A 27,900-nucleotide genomic window follows, 5' to 3' on the forward strand; every position below is an offset into this window, starting at 1 on the left:
CCACTCTTCACAGCATGATGCTGAAAAGTTCTTTTTTACAAAGGGTGAAAAAAACGACCCCCTCTCATCTCTATGAAGGAGTCCATAATCTGTCTTTGCCAGCTTTCTTTCAGAGCTCCTGAAGGCTGTTGGAAGTTCTACACACTCCTCCACTCTGCCCCCACCATTCCTTTCCCACTCCCCTCCCCCTGCCCCACTCTCTCATCTACCCTCCACCTCCTCTCCCCTGCAAGACCATTAGAGAGTGTCCAGCCCAAGGCCCAGTCATGCAGTGGAAGAGGCTAATGGCCTGGCTGAAGAGCCACTTGAAGCAGTGGAGGAAATCATGTCAGAGATGACACTTGGCTCATCATGCTGCCTCTCAAGACACTAACGCTGCTAACTTCTGTCTTTCCTTCTCCAACCTATTTTCTCCATCTTAGGTTTCTCAGACTCCCAGCCTCGACACTAGGAAAGGCCCCATTACCTGGACCTTTCACTGTTGTTTTTCTCTCTTTCACATGCTTTTTTCTTTCCTATCTTTCCTTAAAACCTTAAATGCTGTTTGAATGCAGAAAAAAAAAAAAAAGAACCCTGACATTTTGAAGTGCCGGCTGTTTAAGAGGTCCAAACTGGCTATTAAACCAACAAATGCTGGAACTATCGACTAGTCATCTGGCGGCATTAACCTCTTGCTTTTTTCGCTTACAGACTGCTTTGCTGCAAAGAATCAATAGTCTCTGGTTGAAAAACATGGTGGAATAGGCCATTTTTGCAACGTGAGGGGTGCTAAAAATAGGCAACTGGTCAAGAATGGATTTGAAAGAGATGCAGAACGAGATTCTTGCCTTTTTGACGTCTTACTTCAGTCTGTGTAAGCCTTCACATAAAAGCTTTGATATATATATATATATATATATATATATAAGAAACCAATTTTTCCAATCATTCGTCAGGTTTTATAAGCATTTAGGATATTTTGCTCAGTTAAATATTTAAGTATCCCTTTTCAGCCACGAGTTCTCTTTTCCATGTGTGCTATTTACTTTGCGTGGTTCTAAGCTTAAAGTTTACGATATTCTGCTGAACTTTTTCTTTCTCCTATGTTCTTGGTGTGTGAGTTTTTTCTGAAGCAGCAGGAGGGGCATGCAGTGTGTGTGTGTGTGTGTGTAGGAGATGGCAGATGATTGAGTGAAGGTGGATTTGCCCTTGAGGTATAATACTAGGCCAGGAGGGCTGCCTGATAGCGGTTGGGTGGGAGTGATAAGGGGCCAGTATTTGGCCCGATAAGACCTCCATCAAACACAAAAAAGCCTGGCCTTTCTCCTCTATCTCTGATTCCCCTGCCCTCCAGCCCACTGATGGCCATCAGTGAGGCGCCCAGGCAGAGATTTAACTCAGAGGCCACCTTCCAGCAGCTGGGAAACACTCACAGCTGTGGTCAGCCTTCAGCTTATCCTGACCAGCGGCATTACTATCAGGATATGATGATTTCTGGACCAGCTCACAGATCCATTGAAAAATATATCAAAGATTTTTTGTGATATAAAAAATTTTACAGCTTATACTGTCAATCCCCTAAAGCTTATCTGCGGGTCTGTGGTCACTTCCATAAAACTTAATCTCATCCTAAGTGAAATTTGACCTCTTTACCTGAAGGGAGGCAGAAACAAAAAAAAAAATCCTTAACTTTAAAATCATTGTTATTCCTTATACATACAATAATGCATATACTATACTTACTTAGCCCTATAAATATAAAAGGTGTCAGAAACGGTTCCTTGTTCAATAGCAAGAGCCATTTGGATCCATAAAGAACATTTTAGTGAATAGAGAGTATTTTTGAAAATGAAATATGTGAAAGTGAAGATCCTCTACATACTCTTAAGGGCATACGAGCACCCCATTTAATTACATGCTTTTCTACAGAGTGGGAACCACTGAACTGCCTGCGTTTACACTGGATGCAGCTTAAAGTAGATGAAAATACATTCGGCACATTTGTATTAGCCTGAGGGTGGCACGGTGGCACAGCAGGTAGTGTCGCTGTCACACAGCTTCAGGAACCTGAAGTTGTGGATTCGAGCCCCGCTCTGAGTGACTGTCTGTGAGGAGTGGGTGTGTTCTCCCTGTGTCTGTGTGGGTTTCCTCCGGGTGACTGTCTGTGAGGAGTGTTGTGTGTTCTCTCTGTGTCTGTGTGGGTTACCTCCGGGTGCTCCGGTTTCCTCCCATGCTCCAAAAACACATGCTGGTAGGTGGATTGGTGACTCTAAAGTGTCCATAGGTGTGAGGTGAATGTATGTGTGTCACCCTGCAAAAGATTGTCGCCCCTTCCAGGGTCTATTCCCACCTTGTGCTCAGTGATTCCAGGTAGGCTCCTAGACCTAGCATGACCCTGAATTGGATAAGTGGTGAATGTATTAGCCTGGCAGCAGAAGCAATCTTCAGACACAGAACAGGTATTGGCTTTGGGAGAAAGGGAAAAATGTGATAAATCCACCAGAGAAAGCTGTGATGAAGTGGCAAGAATGCATAAAAACAACAATACAATTAAAGCCAGACTATGGCTTATTCATGAGAGCACTGCTCTCTTTGTGTTTTATCAACTGTAGCACTTGTGTTTCTAGGCAAACTGAGAGCACTTGCAAAGACACAATTAAAGCTCATTGCTTAATATGTGTTGGAACACTTCATGACTAATTTCATAGCGCGTCCTATGTTTTACAACACATTGTAATTGCTTCTGCACCAGCTGAACAGCATACTGTATGAGAGAGATTCTAGGCATGGATCTACTGCCACTGACACTCACAAAGTCAGATACACACTTGGACACACATCTTAACTCATGCTATGTGCATTTGAATTGTTAATTTTCTTCTTTTCACTCTCCTATCTCCTGTGCCACTCAAACCCATGAAAATGGAAATTCATCTGCTGCCCCAGGAGTATGGCAGGCCCTCAGGGACACAATGCCAGCTTACAATGATATTAAGCCATAGCAAGGTTAATATTTCACCTCCAGTGATTAGAGAGAGAGAGAGAGACCCTTTTACAACTTTTTACATAAAAGCACCTAATATCTTTATTTACTGTACTGAGTCGGTGCTTATAACTAAACACACAAGGCTCTGTGCACAAACTTGCTCAACTATTACAGATTTACAGATTAGAATTTTAAAGAGAAAAATAATAAAAGATACTGGCTGATCTAATTTTACATGAATTTTAAAATAAAATACAAGAAACATAGGTGTACACAAGATTTAAAGCTTTTTTTAATTTGTTTATTTTTTATTGTAATTCAAAATTTAAGCATTCTCCTGCTCTTTTGTATTATTATCGAAACTGTTACACAGCATTAAATAAGGCAACTGTCATTTTACTCAACAAAATATAAGCCAAAAATGAAGTAAATTTAAATGAATTAAATTGTTATAAATCAATTGTCATTTTTAATACTACACCACAGGTACAATCAAATGACAAAAGAGTGGGGATGTTAGAATTTTGAATTACAATTATATGTTACACAGAAATCCTTTAAACTTAATTGTTCACCCAATATATCTGACGATAAGATTAACAGTGATTTACAGATTGTTAAGATTTAAATATTTTACAGGTAACGGTACAGCCAGAGTAATATTCCTGAAAGTCTATATTTATATTACAACAGAATACAAGAGTATTTATATATGCATGTTAAATGGCAGGGGTGCATTGTTCAGCTTGTGATTTAGAAAATATTGACGGCTTTGGCACTGCTTTTCCCTGACTATTCTAGTTCCTGTCAGCTAAGTCCAACTAGGTCCAGAAGCAGTGAAAAAATATTTCACTGGCAAACCAATACTTTGACACATGTCAGGAGAAGTTCTCTTCAGCTACTCCATGTTACTCTTTTTAGAGTTAGCTCATCTAAAGTGGTAGCCTCCATTACATGAGCAGAACAAAACCATATCTGTTTCCTTGACTGCGCAAAAAAAAATTGTATGATTAAATGGTTCTTTGCATCATGAAGGAGTTCTTCAAATTGATTGAGAATGTGCTATAGTTGGTTCTTTACAGTACATTTTAGAGAAGGGTTCTATATGGCACCAAATACGGTTCTTCTGTCGTATCAAGTTTAACGCTGTAACAAAAGAAGGAAGCTTTCAACATATTATCACTGTGAGAACAAAATTTGTATCCCCTAAACAGCAACTTTACCGATGAACACATTCTTAATTTTCAGTGCAAGTTAAAGAAACACTGAGTAGTATTTTTACTTCAAAATTACAACTTCAAAATCATTGTGAACCTTGTTCAGTGTAATAGGCAGAATAGAGTAGCTTCTTCAGGCCCCCCCCAACTCATTCTCCTCCCCTAACATCTAGGCTACTGAAAGCCTTATATTATGAACTTGTAGACTAATCACCCCAGTGCAATCACAATCAGTAATCAGCGGGGAGGCACTCTGTGTCTCTCCTCCACTGACCACACCACAATGATATCTCCGAGAAAAGCTGATTGGGCCTGTGTTCTTTTCTGTAAAAGCAAAGACAACTTGCCCCAACTTATCTGCCTCCTGCAACATTCTGTCTTTTTTTTGGTTCCAGGTGGAATTCAAATCCAGTTTTCTGGAGACTGTCAGACAGTGGCCTTTATTTTGGGGGAAGAGAAAAAGAAAACTTATATATATATATATATATATGGATTGTAAGGCTTATTTGGAGTCATTGTGGGCATGATTTCTTTTAATCATACTGCACATATAAGATGATTTTTTTATGCAAGTATTTGTAAAATGTTTACAGAACATCTCAGCAAACACTTCCAGCAAACCATGGCCCTTAGCATAGACTCTGTTTATATGTCTATGAGTAAACCAGAGTGATCCTCTTGCTGCTGTGTGTTTACAGTGCGTATCGGAATGTTGAAATCAGGTACTGAATACACACTAATAAAACAAACTGAATTTTGGGGGTTCAAACATGTCCAGGCGTAGTACAGATCATCTAGTGTGAGTACACCCTTATATTTCAGATATATTTCAGAAACACCCCCAGCAAATCTGACAATAAAGGAATTCTTGCACATCATTAACACAGTGATAGGAGACTTCTCTCTGATTCTACTCCGATTTATTTCATGCTGCACAGTGTGAATGTGCACATGCAATGACTCCTCTATTAGTAGATTTAAATCAGGTCCAAAAAAGCCAAATGTGCCAGCCACCAAGGGGCCTGCAGATACGGGTTAATTTAATGAATTTAAAGAGAACTGGAGTAGTAAGCTTTACTTATAGCAGTGACAAAAAGCACTGAAATGAATGTTAGGACTGTCTGTCTCTGTTATGTGTTTCCTCTATTAGCAGATGCAGAGTTTTACCACTGTGGACAGAAGTGCCTTATATTGCTTTGCAACCTCTTTCTCTTTCTCGCTCATTCTTTCTCTTTCCTGTATTTTCACTCTCTCACTTCCTCAATCATTTCATCCTAGTCCGGCATTGCCAGACACTCTAGGGGCACTCTGGTACCTTTCACCACTTAAAGTAGCCAATAACCACCTATATTGCAAAAGAAGAGATTTGACAGACATGCAAAAAAGGACCAATCACAATTCTGCTATTTTTGCATGACTTACAGAAGGAACTAAAGGTATATTATTGAATGCGCGGAAGGTATCAGATTCTCCGTCAGCTTTTGGGTGGAGGGTCTGTGGCTACTACTTTCACCCCACTCTCTCTCCACAACCTTGCTCTCTCACTCAGTTTCTCTTTCACCCACTCCTTTCCTATCCCTTCCTTTCCTCTCACTGTCTGATTCATTTACCCCTTCTACCAATCTCCCTCATTTGCCATATTCTTGCCTTCGCTCCACCTTCCTGCTCCCCTCTTCTCTGTCTCATTCACTTACTATATTCCTCATCTATGTGTAGAATCAGGAGGTACTGGACCAACCGTTTTCATCTTCTTCTTAACTGCTTATGTTGCATTTGCACGCACACACACACAAATCAGAGCCCTATTCTGCATTAGTGAAATAATAACCAGGAGCTTGGCAGGAAATCTCAAGTGCTGCTCTCTGCTGTGAATGTGACAGCATGCCTCTAAAACGATGCCAACCGCACACTCTTTTCTTCCTCTCACTTCCACTGTGCCTTTCCTTTCTCTTCATCTCTCTGTGCAGCCTCTCAGGCTCTATCAAGTGTTTAGGCACACAGTCACACAAACACACATACACACACCCCCTTAGATGTGTCATCAACGGCACACACAGGGATCCTTTAGTTAGTGTGTATCTGTGTGTTTGTGTGTGTGTGTGTGTGTTTCCCCTTTCCCCGCAGCATTTCTTATGGATAATGAGTGAGATAAAGGGTGATGAGCACCATGAAGCAAGCTGAGCCAGAGAGACGAGCCATTATAAACAAACAGTGTTCTCCATCAGCACGCTGCAAACACATGCTCTCAGAGGAGAAGAGGAACATGGCACACAGAGTGAAAAGAAGGGAAAAGAGAAGGGGAGATAAGAGGAAAGACACAGTGAAAGAAGATGGAGAGAGAATATGGGGGAAGAGAGAGTAAAAGATAACAGAAAGAAACTAAACATGCAAAAAGGAGTAAAAAGAAGAAAAATAAAACAAGGAATGGATAGTCAATTAGCCTCTTTCTCTCTCTTTCACCTCTCAATTTCTCTGATCACATCAGCAGCACCTGTATCTGGCCGGGGGTGCGAGCATGGACTGATTACTGTGGGCTGGAGGTAAAGGGCAGCATGACATGACTGAATGGGCAAATCAGATAAGTAACTTGAGTCAGACAACGTTACACACACTCATAGACGCACAGACACGCTCTCGGCCCACTTGTCCAATAATTGCTTGTATTTAAGGTGAGTCAGAGGAGGCCAGTGCTCCTGCAGCTGAGGCTGAGAGGGAAAATGCTCAGAGGCTGCGGTCTGAAAAACAGGCCATGGGTTGAGTAAGTGCTTTGTGTAGGTTTCAATGGACACATTCTGCTAAAAGTTTTTGTTCTTCTGTTACTGTAGGAGACTAAATAAAATCACTTGGAAAATAAGTCACGTAGTGCTGGGCCGTATACCGGTTCGCACCAAAAACTGGTTTTAATTTTTATTATGATATGAATTTTTCATATACCGGTCACACCGGTTTAAAAAGTCTAACCATGTCCGGAACGCAGCGTGGTGGTAAATTGTTTCATAGGGGATGTTTTTCATTGCTGCGCCGCTAAACACACAGGGAACAGAGCACAAGTATTAGTGGAGTTGTTGAGTGTGGTGAAAACGGACAGGGGGATTCCTGAACCAGAAGTTTTACCAGACATTGAAGTAGATGATGATGAACCAGAAGAACTTCTGCTGAAAAAAAAACGAGCCATGTCTGTGGTCTGGAGGTACTTTGGGTTTAAAGGTCAGACTTGGTCCAAACAAACAGTTAATGCAAATGCTGTAGAGCTAAAGTATCAATAGTATTATTGCTGGGAGTTGCACATTGTTGTTATTTATGATTATTGTTATTATTTATTTGTTTAAATATTAGATTAGATTAGATTCAACTTTATTGTCATTACACATGTACAAGTACAAGGCAACGGAATATAGTTTAGCATCTAACCAGAGTGCAGTAAGCAGTAAGTGCAGAATGTACAAGAAGATATAGGCATGAATATGGACAAATTAACATGTAAATATATTATATATTATGAAATAAAAAAAATATATAGTTTGGCGAGAAAGACATGATGTGCAGATGGAGTAGAAAAATGCTATAAACATTATATACAATGGATATATAAATTCTATAAACATGATATACAGATAACTAATTTACAGTTTATTGTTATTTAATGAAGACATTGGGGATTTCTTCAAGCAGCAATGGCTACTTTATATCGAAATACCTCTTATTTTTTTGAATATGATGTAAATTAATGAAGGTAAAGTTTTCTAAAACAAATAAACAAAAAACCAAAAACAAAACCAAAAAAAAAATCTGGTGAGATATTGATAACATTAACATATGGTTTACATAAGATGTGAAAATTGACATAAGTTGAGAAACTGATATAATATTGAAAAATACAGTGATATAGAATTTTGTTCATACTTGCGAGCCCTAAATTCATGTGTGTTTGATGTTCGATATCAACATACTCACTCACGTTTAGGAACTGCACCACAAGTGGATGCCCTTCATAAAAAAGGCCCCAAGAAGTTGTTGGAATTGAATGAAACTTTGTATATGTAAATGTATGATGATATTAATGATATTTGTAAGTAATTACAATATAGAAAGGATAACTTTATTGGGAAAAATGGTACAATAGAAAATAAGCTCTAATTCCCTGTTGAGCCGATGAGATATGGAGACATACGGTTTCTGTATGGCATCCAGCAGGACAAATGTCTACAGATGCTGCAGCTGGGCCTGTAGATCCTGCACACTCACAGGTTGCAGAAGCTGGCATCTTAGCTGGTCCCATAAATGCTGGATTGTAGATAATTCTGGTGACCAGGCAGGTCAAGGAGATGTTTCAATCTGGTGAAGACATTCCTAGGAAATCCTTGCTCTGTGTGTGTGTGTGTGTGTGCAAGGATTATCCTGCTGAAAAATGGCAACAAATATGGCCGAAGGAAGTCCTGCACATATTACTGTGCTTGCATCACTACTACTGCTGACTAACTGTCATCTATATGAGTTGGCTCCCCAGATCATCACACCAGCAGTTGGAGCAGTGTGTTATTTTTTTCCTCAATGTATATATAATCCATCGCTATGGACCACCCATTAATATACATCCAGATCCTTAACACTAGAAGATCTCATGACATCACTAATCTACTGACCTGAAGGACAAACAACCTTACCTGGTAATGCATGAGTGTGTTGAGTCTCTTCCAGTCATTCTCAATCTTGGTGGTGATATCTTCATCCTGCAAGACCACTCGTGCCATTCTGCCCTGACGCCACTCTGAAACAAACACAACAAAGAGACACACTCAACAAGGCGTGCATAATGAAACTCTAAAGACTGTGCTGATGGGAAAACAGACAGGTTTAGAAAGAGAATGATGACTGATTTTCCCCCTCTGCTGAATGGTCTTCAAATGACTGTGGGCTTGCCAGATGCACAGATGATGGCTGTAAAATACACACACGTGCTAGTGCCAGTTTCAAGCATGGTCATCTCAAAAAGCTCGTAATGGAAGCGGCTGTTCAGGCTGAGGTGTTGGAAGGCTGATTTGCAGCGCTGATAGGGGGGCTTTTGTGCTTCATGAATGTAAAAAGTGGGGGTGCCAGATATGAGGCAGGGAGTCAGTCTGGTTAGCCCTGCTGTCATAATTTACCGGTCACTCAGACACACACACACAACCAGAAAGACACAAATAAACAACTACTATATGTGCCATTAACCCACAATCCCAATAGACACCACAGTTAGCATCTCCTTGCAAAACAGGCACAACTGTAAACTTGCAAGCGATAAAATCCTTCATTTAGTGTAGCTATCAAGCTAGGTAATCTAGACACCTAAAACTAAATGCCGATTCTACCATCTAAACCAGCTGTTATCAGTAAGTGTGCCACTTGTGTTCTCTGTTTTATTGTATTATTGTTCATTTGGTTGATAAGGTGGACATGTACCATGGTTCCAAATTTAGAAATGGCTGATGCTGTGTTGCAAATATCTCTATATATTACAAAACTCAAAACCACAAAAAGCTTTTGTTTTATTTATGTGGTCAGCATTGCAATTCCCTTTAGAGATGGGTTCAATCTGATTCTGTACCAATATCAACATCATTCACTCATCAGATATCAGACGGACAGAGCTGGTCCACTTACGATCCATAATCCATTCTGGAACTTGAGCGGGAGCATGAATCAGCCGTAACAACATAACATAACAAGACTGATCCAGATTCCATTCCCCTTCTTATTATAAACCTGTGGCAACTTCAGTCTGCAACTGAGGCTCCATCAGCAGGAGAAGTGGGAGATTTTTCTGTGTGCCTACTGTCCACACAAAATGGCATTTTGGGTCACTGAAAATTGAGATTTTCCAAACACTCCCCTAGGGGAGATTTTTGTCACTGTGGTTGTATTCATGGGCAAAACCAAGCATTTGGAAGACCATGTGTGTGAGAGAGAGAGGAAATGAGACAGAGGAAGAGTAAAAAGGTGATACAGAGAAAATAAAGTGTGAGAAAATAGAGGAGAAAGTAAAACAGGCAGAAAAACATTTTTGCATTCTTGTATAAATATGGGTATTTTAAAAAACGCTGTGGACAAAGATAACATTTGTGTAGCCTATTTTTACTCTTCCTATAAGAAGTGTTGTGTGGTCTATTTCAGTCTCATGATGTAACCAACAGAAATAACAACAATAATAAAGGAAAATGAGCTCAAGCATCTGAATCTGTATCATATCGGCAGTTGTGTATCTGAATCAGATCGGAACTGAAAAACGCTGGATCGGCCCATCACTAATTTTTTTTCTGTGCATCTGATAATGCTACTAAATCCAGAGAGACTTCTAATGTTCAAGAATTATTTTTTACATTCAACTGAACAAACTTTTTTGTGACATGAAAACTGATAAAACCCTTTAAAATGAATGTAATTTCTGCTCACCCAGGTCCATATCTACTGCTCTGGGTCTCTGTGAGTAGGGCATGTTCTTGTAGACAGCATCCAGTATCTTCTCCTTCACCTGTGTGATTGTATCACAGTTCAGCACCTTCACTGCAATCTCCGGGCTGTTCTCGTTATCAGGATTCACACAGTTCAGGATCTGAGAGAAAGAAAGAAGAAAGTGAGAGGGAGGATGGTCAGGTTGATATGGATGAAGACTAAGCCGTGCTCACTATGACAGCGCTGGGATGGTTCCTGTTCAGGTTCAGGTTGGGGAAGTGTTGGTCGAGAATAAGGCCATTTGCTGGCCCAAGAAATCTAATTTCACACACACTGCAGGAGAGCAATTTCAGCTTCAGCAGGGTATTAGTGTTTAATGAGCACCACCAGCCCCCAGCCAGGTGGGTAGCCTCAGCACCAACACACATATACAGTGGAATATAACACATATGTTTATGATACACTCCCATAAACATACACCTGGCCACATCAATGCATCAAGGATGTGTGCCAGCAGGCTACTAACCAGCGTCTTGTACTCTATCTGCTGTCGGATCAGTTTGTCTTCGCTCAGAGAGTAGCGTGCTTCTCCTGTGATGGCATCTATAGGGCCTTTCTCCATCTGCTGCTTTATAGCACAATAGAGCATAAACAAAGGCTCTCCTGCACACTCCTACAGGGAACAAGAGAGAGAAAGAGAAAATACATGAGCAAAAAAATGAGAAGACATCAATGCAGTTTCAGAGACAGCACAAGCTAGCCACAAACAAACAGAGGAGGGCTGTATGCAGAGGTGGGTACCTTGTTCTAAATCCATACCCAAGTAAAAGTTTTGTTACATGGGTAATATAAATAAAAATGCATCTGAATTTAATGTCCTTTTTGATCACTAACATTGCAGCAACTTTTCTGAAGCACTATGATTATAGAGTATCTACAACCCCTGGCTTTGGCTAATTCTACCTCTTGTGGGACTCTTGTGAAAAATGATCTGAAGCGGGATAAGTCATTGTAGGCAATGCAGATAGTACTTTTTTTTTTGTTTCATGTCCATAATGATAAACAAATGCCCACAAGGTAAAGAGACCAATGTGACCAAGTGGAGTGTCTATAGTCTATAGCAGAGCTGAACCTGGAGGGTGCTACGGAGCTGGAATTGACCAATGTTGGAGTGTGTGTGTTTGTGTGTGTGTGTGTTTGTGCATGGGTTGTGGGGGTGGGGGTGGGGGGTGCTGGAGGGGGTGCAATAAATAGTAACATTTCTTAAGAGCAGTTCCTGAGGAGGGAGCAGCTCCAGGGACCTGGAGGTTGTGGGTTTGATTCCCGCTCCGGGTGACTGTCTGTGAGGAGTTGGTGTGTTCTCCCCGTGTCCGTGTGGGTTTCCTCCGGGTACTCCGGTTTCCTCCCACAGTCCAAAAACACACGTTGGTAGGTGAATTGGTGACTAGTAGGTGTGAGTGTGTGAGTCAATGTGCGAGTGTGTGTGTTGCCCTGTGAAGGACTGGTGCCCCCTCCAGGGTGTATTCCTGCCTTGCGCCCAATGATTCCAGGTAGGCTCTGGACCCACCGTGACCCTGAACTGGATAAGGGTTACAGATAATGAATGAATGAATGATTACTGGTGGAACACTTTCCCAAGAATTTTCCCAATTTTCCCCAACCCCCTGTGATTTCTGCCCTGTGAACTGACCACCGTAAACATTTTTGGACTGTTTGGAAATATGTTTTCTAATTTGAAGTAAGTCTGATCAATTTTACTACAAACACTGTTTCCTGAAAAAATGGGGCATTTTGCACAATGCAATAAAAACCTGAATTTGCGATTTGTTAATTCTCTTGAACCTTTAGAACGTTATGTTTTCCCGTGTTTTCACTGAAGAACATTTGTTTTGTAAACGGGAACAAATTTTTATATTTATGCCTGTAACACACTCCAGAAATTACATTCTAAAAGGCTGAATATAAACATTATTTAGTGCTTAGTGGTTAGCACGTTCGCCTTCCATGTTCTCCCCGTGTCTGCGTGGGTTTCCTCCGGGGGCTCCGGTTTCCTCCCATAGTCCAAATACATGGAGGGTAGGTGAACTGGCTTCTGTCTAATAACTGTCCTGCTGTGTGAGTGAATGAGTGTGTATGTGAATGAATGTCTGTATGTGTGAGTGAATGAGTGTGAGCCCAGATATGGAATGGCGCTCTGTCCTGGGTGAAACCCTAGTGCCCGATGGAGTCCTCCAGGTGGACGGTCGTTCCTGGTCAAGAGTACGCTTTGCGCGTTTGACTGCCACTTCTCATCAGTGTGTGTGGACGGAGTGTTCTGAGCAGTGTGGATTGTAAAGCGTCCATGGGTGTCTAGAAGGGCGCTATATAAGTGTAAAGATACATACATACATTATTTTTTAAAAGATCATTTACTAAAGGTTCAATCTTTGCAAGTGTCTTAGAAACTGTATTATGCATAGAGATAGCCATATATTAAATTTGCCCTGAAACGCATTTGATTGACTGAAACACAGTGGAAATGTATACTGTGGTTAGCTTGTTCTTTCGGAAAAATCGGATGTTGGATTCTATGTGCCAGAAATGGAAAAGACCATGCAAACTTTTATCAGTAAAAAGGGCACAACCAGCATCCGAAAAGGCATGTGTGCGCATCAGTGCTCACGATGAGTGATCTTCCTGTGTGTAAAAGTACCACTGAAGTGGAGACTTATACTGATATTTTGGAGAGACATATGCTGCCATTAAGACAATATCTTTTCCCAGGAACTCGATGTCTATTCCAGCAAGACAATGCCAAGCCTCATTCTACATGTGTTTCAACAGCATGGCTTTGTAGACATAGAGTGTGTGTGCTTGACTGACATGCCTGCGTCCATATCTGAATCATATTGAAAAAGCATCATGAAGAGGAGAATCAGATGACAGAAGACCACAGACTGTTGAGCAGCTCAAATCTTACAGCAATCTTATCTTACACTATACAGCAAGGATGCGCAAACATTCTACTTGTAAAACTACAACACACTGTTTTTCTAAACATTTAACAAATATAATTACGTTTTAATTGAAAACCTTTTCTTTGTTCTTTTGTCCTGTTATATAACCAACTACAGATTTAAGCTTTTGTTGTATTTTTAGAAAGTGTCCCAACATTTCTGTATTTTGAAACAGAAGTTAAAAAAAAAAAAAGGTTGTGAATTTACCATTTAAATGTTTCTTAAAATGATTGTCAGTCTACTAAACACATGTACTAACAATTCAAGTCAATGCTACAGGATTCAGCAGTTCCTGAGAATAAAAACTGTGCTATTCTTTGGGAAAATATTCTTTCCACACATGCTGAATGCCTCTGCCTATTTCTAGCAATTATGACTGCACCTATTGTTAGAGAAAATCTTCCAAAAGCATGTTTTTTTTTCCTGCCTGGTTTTCAATTTTTGTGTGTACCTCCTGCATAAAAATTCAAATTTAGGCTCATCAGCCAAATCAGTAAAATAACAGGTGTGGATTTTGGGGCCGAATGCATCGTATTTGTGTCTGAAACCTGGCGCAAAAGGCTTAGTACATCTGGCCCAGAGTGTTCCTGGCTGGCTGACTAGTGGGACTAGTCAAGGCCCAGGCCAATTTGACTACATCTCCAATATGCATCCTCCTGGGTCCAGGCCTGCTTCACTCTGGATCTTACTTACACATGCATATTGATCTAAAGCGTAAAAAGGCTTAGAGCCTTATGTTAGAAAACCTCACCTGGCTCAAACCCACACTTCTAAGTTCTAAAATCATTGATGGTTAGATATACATACTCAGTCTGAAAATGTAGCAAGTAAGTTTTAAATTATAAAGTGAACTAATTGAAGCCATTATTTTATGTATAATTTGGAAATATATTACAACTGCTGTGAGGTGCACTAGAAGCATTACAGTCTAATGCTGCATATCACTTACCTCATAAGTTGGAATGATGTCACACAGAGCTGACCACGTTCCAGTTAAACATTCAGAAACCCCTGTTTTCACTGCTGACTCGTTCCCATTAGCAGTTAGCATTTTTAGTGATACCAGTAGATAATAGCGCATTATGCAATATTTTACACATCCAAACAGCAATGGATACACATCCACATGCAGCGGTTGAACAGCACTGTGTGCATATGCCTAGTTTATTGAGACGCAAATAGATAAAATTGCCAATAAAAGGTACAATACTTCTCCTTTTACACACTGTTGATATGTCGGTAGCCATCTTAGAGTCTGAACTCAAACCCCAAGACATCTGAGTTCACAGGAATTTGCACTGATCTACTGGAACACTCACCTTGAGGAACTTGTGAAGGAGGAAGGCAAACCAGTTGGTGAGCATCTTCTCAGCCACAGACTCAGTCCTGAAACACAGCAGTTCTCTGTGAGTATAATCAAACACCAATCCATTATTGTAGAATTTAAAATATTTTACATTTTTTTATTTATTTATTAAGCTAAATGCATAAAAGGTTTTAAAGGGAGAGCAGAAAGTTGAGAAAAGCTGTCAAAAGCATGTTACAAGTGCGGAAGAGAGAGGCCGTGACTGACTGAATTTCCTTGTCACTCTTTCTTCTACTTCAACTTGTCTATTTACGTATTTTATATTTTCATATTTTTTTTAGTATAAGCACGGACACTTTCATGTTTGTTTTGAAGCAGTGTGTAGGGCACACGCATGCACACACACACACACACACACACACACACACACACACACAAGTGAACTTGAATTAAACACACTCTCAAACAGATTTACATGCTATTCTCTGGAGTACATGAAGAGTATTAGAAAAGAGAGAGACAAGAGGTTTTCTGTTGAAGGGAGAAGAAAAGAGCAGGTGGAAGAAAAAAAAACAAAAACAGAGGGAGAGAAGAGAGGGTACAGAAAAAAGGAAGAGAGAGAAGGAGAAACAGAGAGAGAGAACAAACAGCATCCAGACAGGAGTGGTTAACGAGCATGAAAAATACATGAAAGGGTTACTCTCTCTCTCTCTCTCTCTCTCTCTCTCTCGCTCTCTAACGGAACAGGACGCCTGTGGAATACCAATACCTTTCCTCCACTCTGTGCATCACACAGACACACACACACACACACACACACACCACAGCTTCCCTTTCACCTCCAAACAACACACTCATGCTGGAATGTTTCTCTAACATTAGCATGGTGCTCATTTGTGAAGTGTGTATTGGACGCCAATGTATTTGCCACTTAAAGAAAAACACATGCACACATATTCAAACACACACACATGCACTCACACACACTGTTATGTCCACCACAGGGCAGGGAATTCAGCTCACTGCCAATTTACTCAACAGCACATGGGGAAAATGACTCTCATAATGCCTATGAAAATAACTATGATTACCTCAGAAATGACAGCTAGCAAAAGTGAGCTCTCTCTCTCTGTGTGTGTGTGTTTGCACATGTGCACATGTCCATGCTGGTATACTTGTGTGAATGCAGGAGAGTCTTAGAGAACAAGCTGTGACAGAAACGCCTTTCTGACACTTATACACACATATCGCGGTCACGATGATAGGTATTTATTGATACTGAAATTAAGGGCTAAGTGCCAAAACAATAGTAGGGCAAGGTATAACTTACTGTCATAGACTTGAAAACAGAATAAATATCCAAGCAGAATTACAAAACAATTATTAGCCCTTATTTATAAAGTCAATTTCAATGTTCTTTTTAATTACTACAAAATTAAACACTCTTAATGGTTAAAAAAAAAAGATATTTCCTCCTATGGTCTGAGATGTCACACTGCAAACAAAAAAGCTGAATCATGACGCAATTAAAGATGCACTATGGTCTGAAGATGTAAATAAATATACAAAAAAAAAAAAAAAAAAAACAATAACATAATCACATGAAGCTGTACCATGGGTGGGTGATATGGCCCTAAATGAATATTACAGTATTTCAGTGGATATTGTGATAACCACATTCTTGGCAATATTTGAAAAACCCAGAACATTATAATTTTAATTTAAAAAACATACTATTGCAACAAAAGAAATGTTAAATATATATTTTAGTATAAACATAAGAGGTTTAAACATCCATCCATCCATTATCCACTCCGAGTCTCTCCCAGATGTCCGAGCTCCTAACCCTGTCTCTAAGGAAGAGTCCATACATCCTGCGGAGAAAACTAATTGCAGCCGCTTGTACCCGCGATCTCGTTCTTTTGGTCACTACCCAAAGCTCGTGACCATAGGTGAGGGTTGGGATGTAGATTGAACGGTAAATCGAGAGCTTTAAACATTCAATGGAAATAAAATATCTGTAAATGTTTTGTAAAAAACTAATAAATAATAAATTATTAATTTAAAAAAATCTATAGATATTACCACAAATTATACAATATGGCACAGCCTTAAGCTTTATTACGAGTGAGTATTATAGAGATATTATGAACATGACAATGCTTACTTACATTCTCAGGAGACACAACTTTAACCAAGTTCTCTTTAGTAAACTCTACCCACGCACTTGCAATTATCCCATTATTATATGTTCTCCAACATGGGCCTGCAATTACACATTTTAACCAGAGAGATTTACAAATCCCTAAATGTTACATTGTGGAACTTTAAATTATTTTTCTTTGAGAATGTAACTGATTCCTTTTATTTTTTCTTTTACTACAGTCACAAAGTTGCGATAAATGTCCAGGTTCTTATTAGAGTTTGAAATATTTATATGGCCACATGTCTAACTACTCATTATTCAAATCCAGCACCATAAAACAAGCACTCTGTTCACTGGGAAAGGCCATGCTGATCTGTGTAATGGGGTTTAATATCTGAATATATGATGTGGTGTCTTTATCACACACTGACACCAAATCTGGTAAAGGCTATGAGTAGATTTAACAGAGAGAAAGATAAAAAAAAAAATAAAACTGTCAAACCATGCCATTTCTATAAAAATATCAAATGAATGTGTCTGAGTCAACTCATCTTCCTGTAAATGTATTCTAGCCTGCCAAGGCTAAAAAAGAGAACTTTTGTTCCCTGATACAGAGGAGAGGGAGAGGGAAAGAGAGAGAGAGAGAGAGAGAGAGAGAGAGAGAGAGAGAGAGAGAGAGAGAAAGAGAGACTGTTTGAAAGAGTGATGTAACCTGGAGTAGGATGGTGAAAGCACTTCTCTTTATCTTTTTTCATACCTCTATGAAAAGAGGCATCTTTGTGCTGAACTTGGTATATGATAGGATGGATGCATGTATGTGTGTGTGTGTGTGTGTGTGTGTGTGTGTGTGTGTGTGTTAATGTGCACAGGTGCATGTCCATACCCACTGAATAATGAGTTTTGTATTGCTCTTCACCTGCTTTCTCTGGTTCTCTCTGGTTCTCACTATGTGTGTGTGTGTGTGTGTGTGTGTGCGAATGATGGACACACACACACACGCACGCACAAACTTTTAGCTGAATGACAGCATGTTTGATGTCGGCTGCATCAGGGAGAAGCAGATGGAGGTCCTTGTGCCTTTATCATTATTATTCCTGCAATCACAGGCAGTCACTTGAGTGACAGCTGTGTGTTTGCAGGCACGCACACACCCCTACATTCATCTACCTGCATTTTGTGCTAACATGAGTAGCATTATTGCATTTTTTTTTACATGTGGCATATGCCTGCCCCAATTCCACTGTACAGTTTTCAGAAATGTTTGATATTCCTTCATTGTTATTGTGATTACTGAGGATTACTGGCAGTCTGATATCACACAATGATGTGATAAGCCAGTGAGCTTTGTAGCAAATAACTCCTTTGCGCTTTAAGTATTTTCTATCCGTGCTTGGTGACACCGGTTTTTAACGTTATGCTGTTCTTTCGTTTGTTTACGTTCAAAAGCACAGCATCTTTTAAGGTGGAATTGTATGTTCTTTGTATGTGGCTGAAATGTAACTTGTCTAAGTTTTACCAGGCCGCTTCCATGTCCAGAACACCTCAGGGATCAGAATCAACGGCTGGAGTGATGTAAAATCACATAAATTCCAATTGGGTTGTTCAGACACAGTCACATTGCCACAGATCTGATATGCATTGGATTTCAAAACCACATAAGAAAGTGGCCCAAGTCTGATCTAAAAAAAGTTAGATTCCATGTGATTTTGGTTCACACAGCCACACAAAATGACATATCTGTCACATATTGGAAAACAGGGCCACTTTTACCTGCACACAAACATTTTATCTCCAAAATTTTGCATTTATAAGAGAAGTAAACAACCATTTTTAAGCTTTAATGGATCTGATATAAAGAGTTAACACTCTATATATCAGATAAGTTGGACCATTTTAAGTCCCAACTTCTATCCACCCAACCCACTGCTGCTCACATGCAGCTTGAAAGCACAGCCCCACAAGTTGCTGTTGATTGGTTCTTGCAGTGTGTGATGTAAGCAACCCTGGTGAGTTGAGACTGTTGAGACTACAGTTTCAAAGCAGAATTGCTCATTTTAGGCTTCTACTTATTCCACTCATTTCCCTCATGATACGTTTCGTAAACACCCACAGATATGTTGTTAGGGTTAAACACTTGATTTTCACTGGAGGGGCATTTTAAATGAAGTAACTCCAGCAGCAACTGATGTCTTTGATCCACTCGTACCAGTACAAAACACACTGACAAACCCCCCCATTAGTGTCACACAACCACAGAATGATCCACAACCCAAATCATACCTGGTCTGTGGTGGTTCTGTCAGGGTCTGGACTGATGAATAGCAGGGTAAAATGGGGATAAAAAGTAGGTGGACTAATCTTTAATTGTAGAACTTCAAAGTGCTCATGTATGGCCAGTGGAGCTGATAAGATGGACACTGAGTGAAGTATAGTACCATTTATTTGTTTTAGAGAGAAGTAAAATACTGAAGAACCAAATCAATCCCCAGTTTGAATGTTATCCATAGCTTGCTTTAATAAGGCATGGTGATTACCGATATTGTCAGCAATGGAGCCCTGGTAACCAGAGACTGAATAAAACTCCACATTCCTAATGACAGCACTTGCTAAATTAGCTTGTACTGACAGTGACTGCAGTCGTCAGATCACTGATAAACAGAATTAAATAAAAACGTGCATAGCCTGATTATCAGCTATGCAAAATTAAGCCTAAATTCAACTTTAATTAATGTATACATCAATCAGAGACTTTGAACAACATTCCAGAACTTTTTGCAGAAGAGCAGATAAAGTTATTGTAATTCCATGCAGAAACTCTGTGGACCTCACTGAAAGAATAAAAGTGACTCTGATGTGCACCTGACCGACTGTGTACTTTCTAGTAAAAGCAGTTACGTCCAACTTAAATGTACAATGCTACCAAGATGGGGAAGAAACCTAGCACATCACACCAATATTATCACACAGGGCACTCTGTTAACACTATGTCAATGGAGCTCAACACAACAACTGCCCAGTTCTGACATGTCAGTTTCAGTTAGGGATACACCGATATGAGAATTCTAGGCCTATGCCTATATTATACATGTGCATATCTGCTGATGCGATATCGATATACACATTTATACACATTTATAAAATACAGAAAGATAAAATACTGGGTTAACATTACTGAAAATGCACCACATATTTAGCATAAAACTACAGATCTCCTCAATCTAATATAAATGAATAATAGATAAATGAGTGTTAACATAAAACAAATAATTAAAGACAAATAAATACCAGAAGACATAAATAATTTTAACCATTCTATAATACATTAATACAGAATTAAGCACTGCCTTTGTGCTTCTTCACACTGTCAGAGGGGGGAGAATCTGATCCAATTTTATTTACACTGTTATCACTCTTTGTCACCCTGTCTTTATCTGGCATAAAATAAATGTTTAATCAATTATCGGTATGAAACACTGGCAAAAATCAGGGCATCAGTCCAATCAGCCGATACTGATATAAATCTGATTATCATTGTGCATCACTAGTTTCAGTCACATATATTGGCTGGCATCATCCAGAGTAAAGCTGGAGTCACACTAGGCCATTGGTTCAAAACCTTTTTTCTGCAGGGCCCCCCTTTTTTAGATAATTTTTCCGGGCCCCCCACTTATATTTTGCTTCCAAACTCCACTGGAAAATAAATGTAAACATTGTAATTCATATCAAACTGCAACTTACTGAGTAATACAAAACAATAGATCACTGTAGTTACAGATAACTTTGCAGTGGAATTATTAGAAGTTATATGCCTTATATATGTATTAATTTGCCAAGCTGCATTTGCGCCACTGCAAAAATAAACAAACAAACAAAAAAAACACAATAGCTAATACTAACCCCTGCACATTCCCTTGGCGCCACTGCTTTAGCTGTGTGACATCTTATGTGCTCTGTACTGAACATTTACAGTGTTACAGCAGTATAGTATAGTATAGTATAGTATAGTATAGTATAGTATAGTATAAGTATAGCAAGGCACACAACAATAGTAAGAGGCAGAAGTCAAGAAAAAAAAAAGATATTACAGCTGCACAAATACACTTTTGTACTTGACCCATACCTAATAAATATTTTCCAAAGGCTCTACTGTGCAACCTTATGTCTTTGAGACTGGAAGTGACTGGGGTTTAATAAAGAATAAAAAATTTAAAAAAATAAATCAATAAAAAATTAAAAATCAGCAACATACAGCGTCATAGCAGCAACTTTCCAAGAACTCTTCTCTCATATATTTCCCAAACGCTTTTACATAAGTGCTGCTATATCCCCTACACACACACACACACACACAAAATGGCATTACACCTTCTCATCCACCCACTACACACGCAGAGACTCTCTCAAAGGCTGATGTTCCATGGCGAGAGGAGAAAATGAATGAGTATGCACTTAATGGGTACTATTTGCACAGTTAAATGGGCTTCGCTTCATCCTCAAGAAGCGAGTCAAATAAAGTGTCCTTTCTCTCTCTGTATTTGAATGACTTAAAGGAATAGTTTTTCTCTTCATTCTCTCTCTCTCCTACTTTCTTTATTTCTTTCTCTCTTCCTCCCCCCTAGTGCTTTAATTGAGTATTATTAATGAACATCAGGGTTTCATTAGCCAATTACACATTGAAGGGGGAGTGTGTGTGTGTGTGTGTGTATATGTGAAAGAGAGAGAGTGGGGGTAAAGGAATGCCTCCGTGACGGGAGTGATACACAGAACAATGTTTCTCGCTAATAGCCTGTTCCTAGCTGCTCTGGATGGCTGAAAAATCTCATTATAGCACGCAAAACACACACACACACACACGCAGACACACACACAAACACACCACGAGAAGTGAAAAGAGCCTGAGGCAATGGAGCCGTTCCATTTTTAGTCACCATTCCCCTCTGATTCAGATATCAAGATGGAGAGGGAGAGTTGGTGAGATTGGGGGGGAGAGAAAGAGAGAGAGGGAGAGAGAGAGAATTACATGTTACAAACTGAGCTAAAAGTGTGCCCATAAAAGTCATAAGGAATTTGAAGCTGCACAGAAGGTCATTGAAAGACAGTGACACTGTGAGATAATGAAACAGAAATGTCAGAGAGAGAGAGAGAGAGAGAGAGAGAGAGAGAGAACAACAGAGTGTGGTGGGCCCACCTGTATTACAGAACATGTATAGAGTCACCATGATTACGAAGGGGGGGCGAGGGTGCGCGTGCCCCTCCTCGCAACGTGACTATGCAGGGGGAGGGTGCTCTGCGCTGCCTCGCACACAGACTTTAGCGGCAGAGCGGTAGGAGAGAAAAAAGGCTTGAGTATCGATCTTTTTCCATGAGTATTGATCAATACCAGTGTTGGTATCAATATCATCGATATTTGGATCGAACCACCCAACACTATCAGTTAGTGCCATTTCTTCCCTCCTACATATTGCACTATCATCTTTGAATGTTATTATGTATAGTGAAACTTGAACTTGACTGGCCTGCACAGAAACCTGACCTCAAACTTTTCAAATGCCTTTGGGATGAAATGGAATGGCGATTACTGGAATGGATATACTCCATAATTGTGTAGAAAGCCTTCCCAGAAGAGTGGAAGCTGGTGGAGCTGCAAAAAGGGGACCAACTCCATATGGATTTAGAATGGGACGTCACAAAACCTCCTAAAGGTATAAGTATGTATAGATGTCCTAATACTTTTGTCCATATACCTTCATGTCCATATACCTTCCAAGTTACCTTCATGTCTTTACAATCGACCTCATGGCCTGGTGGCACTGTTTAAGATTGGGGACTTTTATGGTTCTTTTCCACTGCATGGACCCTACTCGACTCTATGTGACGTGTAAACCTTGCAGATCACTGATTGGCCAGAGAGACTTGTCAATCACTACAAAACGCAGACCTCCAGCACACCCCAGCTGATTCTAAAAGCTCCAGGTTACAGTATCAATCACATTCCTTTTTATCTGACTCAATGACAGCTTGCAAAATTATGATCAGTAATTGTTGGTTCTCTTCAACCTACTCAGCCCGTGTTTAGTATGTTCGGTATTTAATTCTTGGTAAATACTAATCTAGCCCTGATCTCAGCAGGGTCCACTCTGGTTGTACATGCCTCTTATGTGATCAAATATAGATACGTTTTTTCTGGAAATGTTAAATATGGAGCCCACAAGGCTGCAGGCTAACCAGAGGAAGGCACTAGAAGCACCGGACAAGTCCACATTCCTCATTATTTGTGCAATTATGTTATGATTAAATGCAAGTGGGTCAATTGGGGAAAATAAATTACTCACTCTGTTGACACTGTGAACAATTCCTCAAGATGTCTCATTTGCAAGCAACTGCCTGGAGGGTGTCTCTGACATACATAGTTTCTCCCACAGAAAAATGAAAAAAGTCCTTTGTTCTTATTTCAAGGAAATGCTGTTAAATTACACAGAATGAAAGTAGTTGAGTGGCTTACTTTTATAACTTCACAAACTAGTTTTCCCCTCTTTCTCTGCCTTTTTTTTTTGAATGATGTAAATACAACAAAGGACAGAGGGAGAGAGAGACAGAAAGAGAGAGAGAGAGTGAGAGAGAGACAGAGAGACCCAGAATGTGTGTGAGAGTAATCTTTGAAAATAACATTCAAAGCACTGCAGTGACACTGCCGTTGTAGTGTGTTAATGTGTGTTGCTCTGATACAAGTGGATAAGACACAACAGTGCTGCTGGAGTTTTTAAACCCCTCAGTCCATCAACCAAGAACAACCAGTGTCCAGTTGGCAGTGTCCTGTGTCCACTGATGAAGGACTACAGGACGACCAACCACAAACTGTGCAGCAACCAATGAGATGTCTATGACTTTACACAAAAACACACACACACACACACACACACACATACACATTCTACATTGTAAATGAATATGGAAGACATTAAAACTACACATTTTATTATCTAGTAAACAAAAATTTCACAGTTCTATACAGTGAATTCCACTATTCCAGCAACTACTAATGAGAAGATGTGTCCAAGCGTTTGACTTATATATATAAAACTTCATGTACCTAATGAACACAGATAATTAGAGGGACACTGTGACTGTCACTTTAAATAACAGGATTATCTATGTTTTCTTCTGCTTCTCCTCCTAGGATCTGTGTGTGTGTGTGAATACACTCTCTCCCACTGGTAATGAGCAGAACACAGTAATGGATTAAATGATCAAGGAGACGACGGAGAGGCACAAAGAAGGGGGCAGAGGGGGGAGAGGGTGGGTATAGAATGAGAGAGAGAAAGAATTTAACCTGTCGGTGGCTGTTGAGGTGAGTCCCTAATGTCCCAAAAGAATGTAAAGTGCTTTGAGTGCCTTGAAAATGTCAGTATAAATACATGTAACGGTCATTTCATCATATCAAAAATATATCACATCAAAAAAGAAGGTAAAATGTGATTTGTACAAAGGTTATGGCACATTTTATGTCTAATGCTTAGTATTTTTTAACTATGTTAAACCAAGCAAATAAATCTAAAACTGGCCAAAAAACACTAATTAAGACAACATGTACTGGGTCAGAAATGGTTCCCTATTCACAACATAGTGTAACATTTTAGGGGACTGAATTCAGAAGGGTCGTGAACGATTTCAGACTCTACCTCATGTGGGTTTTAGCTAAACAAATGGATTATGGGTAATCTCCTATCTGCTAGTGTACATGGGTTATACACTCTTTGTGTGCTGCATTTAAAAACTACTACAAAATGCACAGTTTCAGACACAGCAACTTATATAGTCTTAGATCTCTCATTAAGTTTTATGTGCTGTTACATATCTTGTGATTAGAAGAGACTACATTCAGAAGAGACTACTTCTACAGAACTGGACTGCAGTGTCTGGACCTCTGGGGCCTCATTTAATCAACCCCTATTATCTTTAAACTCTGAGCTAGTGTTTGTAGGATTTTAGGATGGCTTAGAGATATGTTGGACAAAAAATAAAAAGGCAGGGAGAAAAATATGGATGGAGAACAGGTAGGGGGGAAAAGAGAGAGAGAGAGAGAGAGAGAGTATATATATATACTATCTCTCAGGTGCAGGTGGGTATATATATATATATATATATATATATATATACACACACACACACACACACACACACACACAAATGTGTGAATTTGTCATGTCAATAAAGCAATTTCAACTGAACTGATAGAAAGAGAGAGAGAGAGCAAAAGGGAGAACACAAGTCCAGCTGCTTTTAAATGTTTTATGAGTCGACAGAATAGCGACAATAAATGACACTGACACTGCTGTATTGTGAGCAAGAATAAAGAGGGAGAGAGAGAAAATGAGAAAGAGAAAGAAAGAGACATAAAGAGGACATCCTAATGCTCCTGTGCTCCTCATTACTTCCCATAAAACTGGAGTGAGATAACGGGACAATGTGCCTTTTGGTCAATTAGTTCCATTTTAGTCTGTGCAATCTACACTATAAGGGAAGAGATGGAGAGGGGAGGGAGAGAGAGAGAGAGAGAGAGAGAGAGAAACAAGCCTATGTGTTCTCTCCAAACACGTTTTATTAAAAACCGCAGCAGATTCACAGGAACACTTTCTGAAATTCTTTTTATCTCTGTATTTTCAAAGCAGTTAACACACTAACAGCATTTAAAATGTCTGAAGGTTTACCCAAAGGTGCTTCGCTTCAATGCTAATAAGTCATTCATCATATACAACCACCTCAGCCCACCTGGAATCAGTGAGGAACACACCCAGGAGGATGCCAGTCCATTGTGGGATGTAAACAATCAAAGAAACTACTTTTACTTAAAAACACACCTGTTGTTGGTGTTGCATTAGTTCCAGCCTCACTCCCAAGTACAATTCTAGACAATGCAGGCGTCAGCTTGCTGGTATAATAGATCTAGACAGGTTACAGTTCTCCTCCAAATGTTTTGAGCTGTCCAATGGCATTGTTTCACATTTCTGATGAAGCATGATCTTGCCCTCACTCTACCAGGATGGCAACACTGTGTGTAACTGGGGGAGACCCAGTTACATCTCATTTGGACCCCTTACATCCCTTACTGCCCTCCTATGTCTTCTGTGTCACCCCTACATCTCTTACCGTCCTCCTATCTGTCCTGTGGTCCCCTTATGTCTCCTAACACCCTTCTACTGTTACTCCTACATCTCCTACCACCCCAAAATATTAATTGTTTTACGATGGGGCACACAAGTCACATATTTTCATACAATAAGAACTATTTTTCTCTATTTTAAGGCAAACCTGTGAAATAATTTCAGCAGGCAGTGGCTATAAAATATCCTCCAAGAACTTGCTCCACTCTCAGAGAGCAGGGTCAGTGAGATTAGATTATTTTCCCTGTAAACGGGGACAGAATAAGACAAAGGAACACGTGGCTTGTGCCTGTAGTCTTTTACACAATGTAACAAGACACAATTGTGTTTTAAGTGAAATAACACGATTACTGAAGCTTGTATAAAGTCAGTGTTTGAATGATTTACACATTTGGTCACAAAAGCGAAAAAAATGCAGTGGTGGCTAACATGCTAATAGAGTTCCATTAGAATCTATGATGATAATGCTAATATGGCTAACAATGTATAATGTTCTTTTTTGCTAAGTATGAAACACAGTGGGAGGCACATGCATTTCAATTTACAAAGCCTACCTGCGCAGCAGCAGTTTGGGGTGGTTCTTGCTCTCCAGGTTCTTGTCAATGAGATCAGAGAGCAGGTGTTTGAGGACATCTGTGGCGTACTCCAGCCTGCCCTGCAGAGCGGTCATGATGAGAGACGCCACGTTGCCACGGTCACGCATGGAGAAGGAGCGCTGCAGCTCCAGTGTCCGGATGAAAGTCAACAAAAACACCTTGTTGTTGATCAGCTGTGCAAACAGTTTCAGAGCCTTCTCTACGTTCTGCTGACCATTACCGGACACCTATATTACACAGAAACATACAGGTACTGGATTAGCTTACAATATTTTCTGACAAATACCTAGTATCTCCAACTACTTGGATAAGAGATGAGAAATTATGATGGTATGAGAAGCACCATTGCTTAAATCACTGAAAACAGCTAAATTGTTAATAGTGCCATCTGCTGGAGAACGGTCAACCTGCTGAATGTGAGTAAGTTGCACCAAACACGTTATAGATTACTAAATACACTTTAGGGAAAGGGAAATAATACTTAAATTTCTAAGACTCTTAATCTAAACACCCGTGCATTTGTAATAATATTTCAGTTTTCATTTAGCAGCTAACACGTCACTGAATTTAAGTTACTCCATTAATTCTGATGAGATGACTTCTACTGACTGAAATACTACTGCTATATATGTGTCTCTGTTGAGCACCCAATGCCGTGCTTCTCCCAGCTGGGATCCAAGAGGTATGCATACTGTGCTGCCTTCCTTTCTGATGGTCAAATAGAAATTTCGACATAGACAGTTTGTTACAACAGTATATATTTTGTTCTTAAAGTAAGTGTATTATGTATTTGGTCAGTGGGGAACGTTACAAACCTCCAACTCTCGGAGAACTGGGTGGTCCTCAATGCCAGGGAAAAGCACTCTCATGGCATAGGTACGGTAGTCCAGGTGAGGGATACCTGCTCTGTCTAGATCACTGGTCAACTCATTAATGTCTGTCTGTAACTCTGCAAATGCTGGAAGGAATGAAAAATAGATTTTTGTATGCAGAAAAAAGACATTCAAATATTGATTACATTATAGATACACTGCACTACAGATTAATGCCACATAATTGACCGCATGCTACAGATATGGCA

The 27,900-nt window shown here is 39.8% G+C and overlaps 1 protein-coding gene across 1 annotated transcript in view; it reads right to left on the minus strand.

The window, feature by feature from the left end:
• Positions 1-27,900, minus strand: part of plxna2 (plexin A2) — a 301,903-nt gene that overhangs the window by 18,483 nt on the left and 255,520 nt on the right. The window contains exons 21-26 of the mRNA XM_066670429.1: positions 27,635-27,777; positions 26,778-27,046; positions 14,930-14,996; positions 11,141-11,287; positions 10,615-10,774; positions 8,847-8,950 (exon numbers count right to left, since the gene is read on the minus strand). Of these exons, the coding sequence (XP_066526526.1) occupies positions 8,847-8,950; positions 10,615-10,774; positions 11,141-11,287; positions 14,930-14,996; positions 26,778-27,046; positions 27,635-27,777 (890 nt within the window). The remainder of the gene's footprint in view (positions 1-8,846; positions 8,951-10,614; positions 10,775-11,140; positions 11,288-14,929; positions 14,997-26,777; positions 27,047-27,634; positions 27,778-27,900) is intronic.

The sequence above is a fragment of the Hoplias malabaricus genome, chromosome 5, assembly GCF_029633855.1.
Source record: "Hoplias malabaricus isolate fHopMal1 chromosome 5, fHopMal1.hap1, whole genome shotgun sequence".
In the NCBI taxonomy this organism is placed as follows: Eukaryota; Metazoa; Chordata; class Actinopteri; order Characiformes; family Erythrinidae; genus Hoplias; species Hoplias malabaricus.